General features: G+C 36.6%; 1 protein-coding gene across 2 annotated transcripts in view; it reads left to right on the forward strand.

Annotated features, from left to right (window-relative positions):
- Positions 1-13,379, forward strand: part of GRAMD1C (GRAM domain containing 1C) — a 109,645-nt gene that overhangs the window by 57,258 nt on the left and 39,008 nt on the right. The window contains exons 1-4 of one of the 2 annotated variants that reach the window (XM_007985764.3): positions 1,656-1,990; positions 5,200-5,315; positions 8,283-8,415; positions 13,111-13,273. In XM_007985764.3, coding sequence (XP_007983955.1) covers positions 5,275-5,315; positions 8,283-8,415; positions 13,111-13,273 — 337 coding nt within the window. In that variant the 5' untranslated portion in view covers positions 1,656-1,990; positions 5,200-5,274. Of the gene's footprint in view, positions 1-1,655; positions 1,991-5,199; positions 5,316-8,282; positions 8,416-13,110; positions 13,274-13,379 lie in introns of those variants that run through there. The other variant, XM_007985763.3, reaches the window with a different exon arrangement.

The following is a 13,379-nucleotide window of genomic DNA, read 5'->3' on the forward strand; positions in this document are numbered from 1 at the left end:
TCTTACCTCTTTGCCAGCCAGCCATATCTTGTTGGTCACCAAGGTCATCGTCATTTCTAGCTTGAACCATTACCAATGTCTCCTATCTCTTTTTAACACCTAATCTGTCTTTGAGGTTGATGTCAAATAGTAGTGTTTTAAAAGCATGTCTTTTAAAATCATAATTCTGAACTTGTTACTTTTCTATATGAAACCACTGGGTGGCTTTTGATATTTTGACAATATAAAATCCATATTCTTTGGCATGGCATACAAGGCTCTTCATGACCTGGCTGCTTCCTCCTTCCCCACTGTATCTCCTCTCCCTGCCTCACTCATTCTCATGATACACACACGCTCAAGTGATGGGAAACTGGTTTGGCAAGCTGTATCATTCCTCTGGATGCTTGCATTTGACATACATGTGCTCATACTGTGCTCATCCTACATGACCTTTCGGCAGTGTTTGATACCACTGTGTACTCCCTCCATTTTGAAATACTTTCTTCCCTTGCCTTTCATGACATTCTTTCTGGAATCTTTTCTTACCTTTCTGGTTTTCCCTGCATCTTTTTTTTGCTGGCCACTCCTCTATTTTCTCTTTGTGTGTCGGGCTTTCTTGGGGCTCAGTTCTAGGTTCTGTTTTTCCCTCTGAAGCCTACTCAATGCAACTCTGCCCTACATAGCAGTGGTTTAGTATAAGGATTTTTATATTTAGCAAAAATATGTATAAATATCAATTGTGGTACAGTTAATGTATATTTTTCTCATAGCTATTTGTTCACCATCGTAAATATATTTATCTACAATTTTAGTCAATGAGAACTACCATAATATGCTAAAAGCACTGCCTTTTAGACAGTGGAAGCTGCCCCATAGTGGGCTTTCTTCATTTGAATGAGTAGTATTTTCAGCATCACTCTACTCTGTCTCATTCTGCCATTGTATAAAATGAGATTTTAGCATCCCTCAAAAGGTTGATTCTTGGAGTTCATCAAGTAGCCTTCGATCTGTTTACACGCTTCACTAAATTAAATGGAATGACTAGGTAGCAATTAGGGCAAATTTTGATTCTTTATTTAGAAGAAAAATTTTCTTCTGAGAAATAAATAGGAATTACTGTTTATTATAGTCCAGATCACTGCCAGGGAATTATTCTAAATACACTGAAGTCAGAAATATTTTCAAAGAAAAGAATTATTGAGTAACCAAAATGTTGCCTTAAACCTTTCAGTGATGAGAGATGTGCCAGGTGCTTAGTAGAATTGTTCCACCTGAACAGCTGGCTCTTCCTGCTATTTCCTTACGTTACATTTACAGCACTCAGAGGTAGAATCTTTGGTTGTTGTAAAGGATTAATGCAAGAGTCTGATAGGAATACTACATCAGTACTGGAAAAGCGGCATATGAAGAAGTAATCATGACATTTCCAGAATTGCATAGAAATTAGTAGCATGGAGAAGAAGATTTAACCTATAATATAGTTAATTTTAAAGATGAGGTTAAAATAATATTGCAATAGCTGTTTTACATCAATTTAGCATAAGCAAAATGTTTTTACTTTCATTTTGTTCTTTCTAATCTGTGCATAGAACAGAGAAAATTAGGAACTGTCCCTTTAATAAAACGCTGTTTACCTATCTTCTTCTTGTAGGAGTGGCTTAGGAACCTGTAGAGTGAGGTGTAACTTCCAATTCTGCATTCTGACCTGCAACCTTGGAAAGAGTGCTGGTACTACAACCAGGAAGTGACAGATAATGTGCTTCAAACTACATTAGAAAAGCTTTTCATAGCAAAATTGAGAGATTGAAGCAATGATTATTACATGGTTGTCATTAAATATTTGGAGCTCTGCTGTGCATAGAGACGGCAACGTACTTAGAATACACAGCTTTCTGGGCCAGAAATTGATCTTCTGACTTTTGAGCCTTATCTGATTACTGCTTGGTTCGTCTTTATTTTGTTAAACTACTCTGTAGGCTGAAAGGGAAAGACTCTCCTTGGTTTGCAGGTGGGTGGTCAGCTTGTGTTTAAAATTTAGGTTGTTTTTGAAGACTACTAAGGTAGATTGTTTTTGCTGCTGATAATTGAAAGACTTATGAATATCAGGCTGGGCCTATGTTGGAATGTTTGAATGTTCAGCATGGCTGTAAATAACCACATTTTTATGAAAACTGGACAACTTGATAGAAAACGTCATTTTTAACAAATTGGCAAATCTATAAGATGGTGAATTAAATGAGTTCTATTTTGTTTTTCATTAACCTGTTATATATATTAAATTACTAGCTTGAAAAATATATTGCAATTACCCTGCTATTAACTTCCTGCTAGTATTTAATACAATATTTAAAACTTTTATGTAGTCAAATAAAATTACTTTTTTGTTGTTAGTATTTTACTGATAAGTTTCATTTCTTTTGCTGTTAGGAAGCTGCCTGAGTATACATCATTGGTTTATTTGTTTGCTTTAGTCTGCCTTTGGAATAGTTTGATATCTATTATTTAAGAAAAGTTTTTATAAAAGATTAATCTTACACAAGTATATTGAAATATTGCTTGCTTCTTCTTATAAAGTTAACCATCCTAGTATGATATTAGAATATTTCAAAGATAATTTCTTGGGAAGAATGAGTTAATTAGTAGTATGAGTTGTTATTGTGAAAAAAAGTTCACAAATGACTCATTTGGAGTGGAAGTCAGAACATAAATGTGTATGTTCCTTTAATATCAAGGACAGTGGTTTCTTAATTTTCTCTACCACTAATGGTCCTTTTAATGTTTTTTTCTGTGGACACTGTGCTTCCAAAGATTTTGTCTACCAAATAAGGGGTATACATTAAATAATAAATATTCAAACATCACTACTTGTTAGATGTATATTATTTCCGGTGAGAATTTATCAGCCTGTGGTATCCATTGTAAGTTAATATAGTTCAGCTCAAAACAGAGGCTTGCCGTTTCACTTAACTTGAATAGCTTTATTTTAGATAACTAACTGGATATGTTTGACTTTTTGAAATATTATCTGATAATAGTATCTGATGATAATATCTGAATTTTCATCATCTGCTCTTGTAGAATCCTGGTAATCTGGGCACAGCCGATTGGGAACTAGTGGTCTAAAGTGCAGACATTTTGTTCTTAATATCTTTGAAGGTCCATGAAATGTAATAAAGGTCATCTAGTATAACATAACAAAGATGCCATAGTTACTAGACAGAGAAGAAAAAAGGAAGAAGAAAAAGGAAGTGGTATTTGTTGTAGGGAACATTGGGGAGGAATTCAAGGCATCTGTGTTTTGGCCCCATCAAGTCTATACTTATCTCTACTATTTCTCAACTTAAAATTTTTACTTCAGTTACGCTGATAGACTACTGACTTCAAAAAAATGTTACCTATGTTCATGTATTTATTATGTATTTTTAGTTGGTTTCTGTCTCTTCAACTTTTCCCATTTCTCCATTCCCCCATATTCTTCCTTTACCTCAGCTGAAAACACTTCTCCAACATGAACTTTATCTGATCACTCTAATCCACAGTCCTGTTTCCTTCCTTTAGACTTTCATATCATGTTGACTTTACCAGTACTTTAGTGCATGATCATATTATATCTTGTCATATAACTTAAGAACATCCCACTTCAGCTATAAGTTGTTTGAGGGCCAGGAGCTTAACTTCTACATTATGTTTTTATGTTTATTCTCCTTAGCATCTAGTGCAGTAACGCATATTTGTTAGGTAGTAAATAAATAAATGTTGAATGAATGAGAGAGATTATCTTACTAACAATTGCTTCAAGTGTTATGCTACTTCTTTACACCTTACTTAAGCATGTAATTAACTATCTGTAATGTTTTTAGACATCAGACCGTTGGTTATCCTAATATTGATATTTAATTTTATTTTTCAACTGGAGGCCATTATCCTAAATAATAATAATATTGTTTTTGTTTTGCTAGGTAATGCATGAGTTTGTTGTATTTGATGATTTCAAAATGGATATCTGCCTACAAAAAAAGAACAAGCTGGACTTTATTAAAGATAAATCGAAGGAAATATTCTGAAGTCCAGACACTTGTCTTTTATATATTAGGAAAATATAATTTAAAATTTATTGATATATAAGGTTTTTAAAGTGGTTAAAATATTCAGATACATTATGGATTAAGAGGACAGGTTCTGAGCTGACAGGACTGAATGTTGATTCAGTGGTCATGGTAGAATGGTTAGATTGCAGAGCTAAGCTGAAGATCAGAGGCTGGGCACTGTGGCTCATGCCTGTAATACCAGCATTTTGGGAGGTCAAGGAGGGTGGATCACTTGAGTTCAGGAGTTCCAGACCAGCCTGGCCAACATGGTGAAACCCATCTCTACTAAAAATACAAAAATTTGCCAGGTGTGGTGGTGCACACCTGTAATCCCAGGCACCCAGGAGGCTGAGGTAGGAGAATCACTTGAACCTGGGAGGCGAAGGTTGCGGTGAGCTGAGATCGCACCACTGCACTCCAGCCTGGGTGGCACAGTGAGACTCTATCTCAAAAACAAGCAAGCAAACAAACTCCAGATCAGTAATTACCAGAAAATATGAACAAATTATTATTATTATTATTATTTTTGAGACAGAGTCTCGCTCTGTCACCCAGGCTGGAGTGCAGTGGTGCAATCTCGGCTCACTGCAACCTCTGCCTCCTGGGTTCAATTGATTTTCGTGCCTCAGCCTCCCGAGTAGCTGGGACTATAGGTGTGCACCACCACACCCAGCCAATTTTTGTAAATTTTTTTTTTTTTTTTTTTTTTTAGTGGAGACCGGGTTTCACCACGTTGGCCAGGATGGTCTCTATCTCTTGACCTCGTGATCTGCCCACCTAGGCCTCCCAAAGTGCTGGATTACAGGTGTGAGCCACCGCACCTGGCCTGAACAAATTATTCACAGAAAGAAAATTTAAAACATTTTAACCTCCGATTTACAGTAGTTATTATAATATGTACTTTAAAATCATTTTATCTATTCCTTTTATGAACTCTGTCAGACAGGTTTTATTAACCCATTTTTATAGATACGGAAAATGGAGGTATAGAAAGGTCAAATAACTACCAAAGCCACATATCTAGTCTTTGCACAACAGGTCATTTTGACTTCAAAACTCATGTTTTGAGTCTCTGTGGTATTATATTTTCTATTTTCCAATGCTCAGTGTAATTTTTCTGTCCTTCTAGAGCCTGAGTAGACAGGAGTTCCGACAACTGCTCCAGCAGAACTATGGCCCTGAGCTAGGTTTCAGTGCTGAGGAGATGGAGAACTTGTCACTGTCGATTGAGGATGTGCAGCCAAGGTACAGCAAACTGTTTTGAAATGTCAACGTTGATCAATTATTAATCAAAGCACAATTATTTTCCATTCGACTAATTCTGAATTTCTATTAATTTATCTTTGGCTGCCATTTGCCCCTTTGTTCTCTGTGGTGGAATGGGGTGAAACGTGGGGACAGAGAATAGTTTGCTAAATAGGTAAGCACAGATGAGATATATAAGGAAATGTTAACTATGTCACTTAGGGTTTACTTAAAGTCTGGTTTTAGTAAGCCTTTTTATCAAGGATCTGGAGAAGTACCTAGTGAAATCTCTGAGTTTATAGATGACAGTAAAGTAAATTATATGGTAGGTGTTTTGAAGGATACAGTAATATGATTTTTCCTCAGGAATTCCCCAACATAGTGCTTAGCATGTGGTTGGCACTCCATAAATACTCAAAACAATAATGGAAGGAACATATAGCCTATGGTGGAATGCAAATAATTGTAATACAAGGTAGATAATGGTAAGAGCCATAACAGAGTAACAGATAATGTGATAAAGAAATTAAGAGTACAGAGAGACTATTTTTGACTGATGAGGATTCTTTTAGAAGAGTGGACATTTTTATTAACCTCTTCAAGTAACAGTGCATTATGTCCAATGGAAATTGAGGCTGTTAGCAATAAAAACAGTTAAGGAGAATACATTAAAATTCTATAGCAAACATTAGCTGAGTGAAAAAAGCCAGTCACAAAAGATATATTGTATGATTCCATGTATGTGAAATGGAGTCTAGAATTGGTAAATTTATAGAGACAGAAAGTAGATGGTAGTTGCCAGGAGCTGATAGCAAGGGAGAATGGGGAGTGACCATAAGTGGGAACAGTGTTTCTTTGTTGGGGTGATGACAATGTTCTACAATTAGTGGTGATGGTTGCCCAACTCTGTAACCCACTGAACTGTACACTTTACATGAAATGAATTTTGTGATATGTGGATTATATCTTAAAAGATGTTATTTAGAAATTCTATAGTAAATCTTAAAATGGAAATATTTTGAAAGTCTCGATGTATGTGCAGAAATTTTACTCATCTAGGTAATCTACTTATGCAGATCCAATTTATATCTTTTCCGCTTAGCATCAATATTTTATAGGCTTTTTTACATCGTTGCACATGTATATTTTATTAGCTTTCTGTAAAGTTAAGACTTTCCATTGTATTGCTCTCCTTGAGAAGTTTCATAGCCTCTTGCCGGCTCTGGATTTGGATAGAAAAGCAATTACTCTAATGCAAAGAGCCTTGGATTATGGTAAACAGGATCTGGATCTTAGTTAGGGTCACCAAACAGCTGAGCAACCTCAGGCAAATCTTTTCATTTTTTTGATTCTCAGTTTGCTCGTCTATGAAATGAGGCAGCTGAACTAGATTGTCTTTAAGATCCAACTCGAAAAGTTTCTAGTCTTTGAGGAAAGAAAGAATAGTTGTGACTAGCTGCTGTTTTCTTCTTCTGGTGATTGAATGCTTTTTTTTTTTTTTTTTTTTTTTTGAGACAGAGTCTCACTCTGTCGCCCAGGCTGGAGTGCAGTGGCATGATCTTGGCTCACTGCAACCTCCACTTCCCGGGTTCAAGCGATTCTCCTGCTTCAGCCTCTTGAGTAGGTGGGATTACAGGTGCCAACCAATACGCCTGGCTACTTTTTGTATTTTCAGTAGAGACGGGGTTTTGCCATGTTGACAAGGCTGGTCTTGAACTCCTGACTTTAAGTGATCCACCCATCTCGGCCTCCCAAAGTGCTGGCATTACAGGTGTCAGCCACTGCGCCTGACCTGAATGCTTTCTTTTCTTTTTTTCTTTTCTTTTTTTTTTTTTGAGATGGAGTATCACTCTGTCACCAGGCTGGAGGGCAGTGGCGTGATCTTGACTCACTGCAACCTCTGCCTCCCTGGTTCAAGCAAGTCTCCTGCCTCAGCCTCCCAAGTAGCTGAGACTTCAGGTGCATGCCACCACACCCAGCTAATATTTTTGATTTTTTTTTTTTTTTTGTAGTGGAGATGGCATTTCACCATATTGGCCAGGATGGTCTCGATCTCTTAATCTCATTATCAGCCCACCTTGGCCTCCCAAAGTGTTGAGATGACAGGTGTGAGCCATCACGCCTGGCCAGCCTGAATGCTTTCTAAGAAAGTGTGTGGCAGGATCTTCATTCTCTCTTCTACTTCTTTTCCTGTTCTTCAGTCTCTGAAAGACGCAAATCTGTTTCAAACCTTTATTTCCTCAGCTCTTCCATTTTCTTCCTCTTTATTTGCAGTCTCTCATTCCTTCTTCCTCCACCTTTCCTCACTATTTTTCCACATCTCACCTCCATCCTGTTAAGCACTGGAAATTGGATCAGTTGTGCTCCCGTTGTATTTCATAGGTTTTCCTTTCTTTTTGCTCCTTGAGAAAGGGAAAGCAGATCCCAGGACATTTATTATAATATTGGCCATATGATCATTTGACAGCTATTTGTTAAACCTTGTTCTTAGGGCTGGGAAGAGTGAGGAGGCAGGAGTGGCCAATGGACTTAGGCTCAGACATCTTGAGTGTCCACTTCTGGGAGGGCTTCGCCATTTCAGCTGGGGCTGGGTCAGAAGGAAGGAAATACAAAACTGCCTTCTTGTGCGGCCTAGTATCTAACCCAAACATGTACTCTGTACCTGAAATTTAAATGAACAATTTTCAGTTGATTAGTTACTGTTATGGCCACTTGTACTTTGTTAATTTTTTAATGTTTTTGAGATTTATAGAATCTCATGTGAGTGTATCTTGTTTTCAGAAATGATATCAACTTGCATGTAATTTAAGAAGACAGCCTTGTTATAAGTAGACATTTATTTGTTATATTACAGTAATCCATTTTTATCAAACTGTTTTATCATAGGAAATGCCCTTAATGAGGAGACCAAATAATTTATTTGCGTGGAGGTGACCTTATATTTCTTTAATGATGTGTTTCTTACAGAAGTCCAGGAAGAAGCAGCTTGGATGACTCTGGGGAGAGAGATGAAAAATTATCCAAGTCAATCAGTTTTACCAGTGACTCAATTAGTCGGGTTTCAGAAACAGAGTTATTCGATGGAAATTCATCAAAAGGAGTTAGTATATGATATCCCTTTTAAAATATATCTGATACTGTCATATCCTAATCAGAATACAAGATAAATAAGGATACAGTATACAAAATGTTAAAAATAAGAGATCACGCTCCTACCTTATTTTAGGAAAAAAGTTTAAAGTCTGTTAAGTAGCAGAGGTTATGTGGGAAAATATGTGGTTTTGTTCAGAGCTATATAAAAAGCAGAGCTACCGAGCAGTTTTACCTGAGCATCAGTCTGTAGGGGGATTAATATCATTAAAAGAATAATAAGATGGAGAAATTTGTAAGCAGTATAATTTTCCCCAGGGAAAGTACTGTGTGTGCTGTAAAGAATCTGTTTTTTTTTTCCTTTCTTTCACAGAAGGGTACAGCATGGAGAAAGAATCTGTTTTGAAGGGAGAGATGAGCCCCTGAGCAGCACGCTTGAGTAACAGTAGCTGTTTTTTAAGCTTTTTAAGCAGGCAGGTCCAGTTAACTACTAGACATTATACTCAGTTACTTAGTTTCTTCTTTTATTTTCTCAAGTATCATTGTAAGCACATCAGTTTTATTTATTTATTTATTTATTTATTTATTTATTTATTTATTTAAGATGAGTCTCGTCTTGGAGAGGCTGGAGTGCAATGGCGTGATCTCGACTTGCTGTAACCTCCACCCCCTGGGTTCAAGCGATTCTCCTGCCTCAGCCTCCCAAGTAGCTGAGATTACAAGCACGCACCACCACGCCTGGGTAATTTTTTGTATCTTTAGTAGAGACGGGGTTTCATCATGTTGGCTAGGCTGGTCTTGAACCCCTGACCTCATGATCCACCTGCCTTGGCCTCTCAAAGTGCTGGGATTACAGGTGTGAGCCACCATGCCTGGCCAACACTTCAGTTTTTTATTCCAATGAGCTTCAATCACTTGGAGTGATTATTTGATTCTCAGTTTGTGCCCTCTGCCAATGGGAGCCTCTTCAGGTTGGTTCCTTTGGTCTTTTGAAATGACCAGTATCTTTGATGATGCCCTTTCTTTCTGGCACAACAATATATTCCACATTTTGTATGTTTTCTGCCCCAAACCATTTTCTTAATGAGCCATAGATTTTCTTAGTGAAGAATGGTATTTAGAAACCATATTCTGAGTACTAGGAGTGCTCCTACTGCAGAGCTTTTGTTCTGTTGATTGGGGATGCAAGTTTGGTGGCAGAGCTGAATTTCTTTATTTAGAGCAGGGCTTTGGCTTCAAATCATACCTCTGCCACTTGCTAACTGTATAAGTTAATTACTTAACCTTTGCTTTTCTTTTCTCAACTGTAAAGTAAGGATTATACTTTATAAGGTCTTTTAAAATAGGAGTTAAATAAATTAGTATGTATGAAAATACAGTCATACTCTGCATAATGATGTTTTAGTCAAAGATGGACTGCATATGTGGTGTTGGTCCCATAACGTTTTTGTTTGTTTGTTTGTTTGATATGGAATTTCGCACTTGTTGCCCAGGCTGGAGTATAGTGGTGCGATGTCAGCTCACTGCAGCCTCTGCCTCCTGGTTCAAGTGATTTTCCTGGCTCAACCTCCTGAGTAGCTGGGATTACAGGCGTCTACCACTATGCCTGGCTAATTTTTTATATTTTTAGTAGAGATGCAGTTTCCCCATGTTGGCCAGGTTGGTCTAGAACTCCTAACCTCAGGTGATCCACCTTCCTAAGCCTCCCAAAGTGCTGGGATTACAAGCGTGAGCCGCTGTGCCTGGCCAGTCCCTTAACATTTTAAGGGAGCTGAAAAATTCCTTTGCCTAGTGAGGTACCATCATAACATGGTAATGCAATGGGTTGCTCACATGTTTGTGGTGATGCTGGTGTAAACAAACCTGTGCTGCTAGGCCTATAAAGGTATAGCACATACAATTATATAAGTACATAATACTTGATAATAAAATAATAAATCATTATTTTAGAGTGTACTCTTTCTACTTCTATATGCAAAAAAAGTTAACTTTGAAACAGCCTCAGGCAGGTCCTTCAGGCGGAATTCCAGAAGAAAATATTGTTATCATAGGAGATGACAGCTCCATGCATGTTACTCTCCCTGAAGACCTTCTAGTGGTACAAAACGTGAAGGTGGAAGACAGTGCTATTCATGATCCTGATCCTGTGTAGGCCTAGGCTAACGTGTGTGTTTGTGTCTTAATTTTTAACAAAAAAGTTTAAAAATAAAAAACTAAGAAAAAATTAAAAACAGAAAAAAGCTTTTAGAATAAGTATAGAAAGAAAAAAAATTTTTTGTACAGCTGTCCAATGTGTTTGTGGTTTAACCTAAGTGTTTTTACAAGAGTCAGAAAGTTTTTAAAAATTTAAAAGTTCATAAAATAAAAATGTTACAGTAAACTAAGCTTAATTTATTATTGAAAAAACAATTTTTTGTAAACATATTGTAGCCTAAGTGTACAATGTTTATAAAGTCTGCTGTAGTGTTCAGTAATGTCCCAGGCCTTCACATTCACTCACTACTCACTCACTGACTCACCCAGAACAACAGAACTCAGTCCTGTAAGCTGCATTCATGGTACAAACAGGTGTACCATTTTCTAAATCTTTTATACCATGTTTTTACTGTACTTTTGCTATGTTTACATATGTTTAGATACACAAATACTTCCCAACATGTTACATTGCCTACAGTATTCAGTAGAGTAACATGCTGTCCAGGTTTATAGACCAGGAGCAATAAACTATCCATATAGCCTAGGTGTGTAGTAAGCTATACCATCTAAATTTGTTAAGTACACTCTATGACAGTGGCACAACAATAAAATCGCCTAATGATACATTTCTCATAATGTATCCCTGTCATCAAAGCAATGCATGACTGTACTTAGAATAGTTCCTAGCACACATTAAGTATCCAATAACCATAAGCTGTTATAATTGAAGGTGAATCTGCCTGTGATCAGTAATGATCCTTTTCCACCTTCCCCTAAGGAACTTCCAGTATCTCCTCCGAGTAAATGTTGGGAAAACATTGAATGAAAAGATATTTATGTAGAAGGCCAGCATGTTATCAACTTGTTTTGACCAGTTATGCATCTACCTCAGCCTGGTTTTGTGTTATGGGTTTCTTGCAAAACTTATTCATCCAGAGACCCTTAGTGACTTACTACTGGTGCAAGGGAAGTTAATAACCTCATGCTTTAAGATTGATCATACATTCATTGGTGTTCAGTATAGATGTTTTCAGGTTATAGGATACAAGTAGTATAGAAGTTTAGCCATTTTTTTTCTGTTTGCATTTAAGAGCCATGTGATGAGATTCTCAGATATCTACAAGTATCGTATGTCACTTGTTTTGCCTCATTTTCACTTCTAACAAAGTTGGAAATATCAAAAAGTCGAGAATAACTTTTTTCCAAGAAAATATGTTCTTAAGTTATAAAATTAATACTCTTTGTAAAACTTCATGAAATTTTTAGAGTATACAAATAAATAAAAGTCATCCAGATACCAACCACTGAAAGACAGTGACTCTTTCTTTTCCAATAAACATCTATCTGTATTCTTTATAGTAGGAAATAGAACTTAATTAGCAACAAGAGGAGAAGCGTAAGTGTGGAGCTATAGAGAAGTGTACTTTACTTAGCATCTGTTAAGGGGTCCTTGGTTTAGCTAAATGGGCATGTTGCTTTGTAGTGTGGAACTCCCAAATAAATCAAGTCTTGATTTTAGCAATAATCTCTGCTTGAAGAATCAATCTTCTGACTAGGGTAATAGAATCCTTTAATCAATTGTGTCCTGGGCCCCAGTTGTTCTTCTGCTATCTGGGTGGCCATTGGAAACCTGTATCCTCCCTGGAGCTGATTCTGCTACTTAGTGCTTCTCAGGGGTCTCATGGGACAGGAAGTAAAGTGCTCTCTTTCATCTGTGTACATAGAGAACATGCGAGAAAATATGCTGTGTATAGTTTATATAGACTTTTTGTATTATTCCACTAAGTCTGATTATAATACAGTACTATTTTACTTGAATACTAACATAGCAATAGCATCGTACTTTAATGCCTAACATTAAATTTATTGTAGAGATGATCATCTTTATTAAACCATCCCAGAAAGTGTAGATAGCATCATATATTAAATACATCTTAATGCCTAATGTCTTAGTCCCGTTGCAGCAAAGCCAATTGTGTTTTTATGAGTTTGCTATGAAATTAATTTGTTTTAATCTTCTCTCTCCCACTGTACTCATATGTGACTTTTATCTCTCTATTTTCTTTCCACTTCCCCGTTAGGTCTTGAGAGATGGGTGAGTTTTCTTCCTTGAGATGATGGGGCAGGCATTGACTGGGGAAGCTAACTGGGTTTGGTTCTTCTCCCTTGTCTACCCTGAAGAATGGATTGTTCTATTATTTTTGTCCTTTGTCCCCTTTTCCTTCTGCATAAGTGACTTACATGATCTGTGAAGCTCTTTTTCTATGATGTTTTTCATAAACTTGTTTATTATTGTGTAGGATGACTTTAGAATGGTGTATATTATTTACTCATATTTTATGGACCGACATTTAAAAGCATTGGAAATGTGATGTGAGTGTAACAAACAAAATGCTGTAAATATTTTTTAAAGCGCAATATTTCAAAGTATGTTTAATATTAAAGTTCTCACTGCAAAATCTAAGCTAAATCTGTTTTTTATTTTGAAACTGGATTGTTTACCTTTTAGGGATTAGGCAAAGAGGAGTCCCAGAATGAAAAACAGACCAAAAAGAGTCTCTTACCAGCTTTGGAAAAGAAGTTAACTAGAGTGCCATCAAAGTCACTGGACTTGAATAAAAATGAGTATCTTTCTCTGGACAAAAGCAGCACTTCAGATTCTGTTGATGAAGGTAAAGAATTTCTTATAAATTTTATTAAAATTTCAGTTATGTCTTTTATGTTTATCTTTGTAATAGGGGTGTGCGGATTGAGAATTTAGTTTCATTAGACACAGTC

Source organism: Chlorocebus sabaeus, chromosome 22, assembly GCF_047675955.1.
Source record: "Chlorocebus sabaeus isolate Y175 chromosome 22, mChlSab1.0.hap1, whole genome shotgun sequence".
Lineage (NCBI taxonomy): Eukaryota > Metazoa > Chordata > Mammalia > Primates > Cercopithecidae > Chlorocebus > Chlorocebus sabaeus.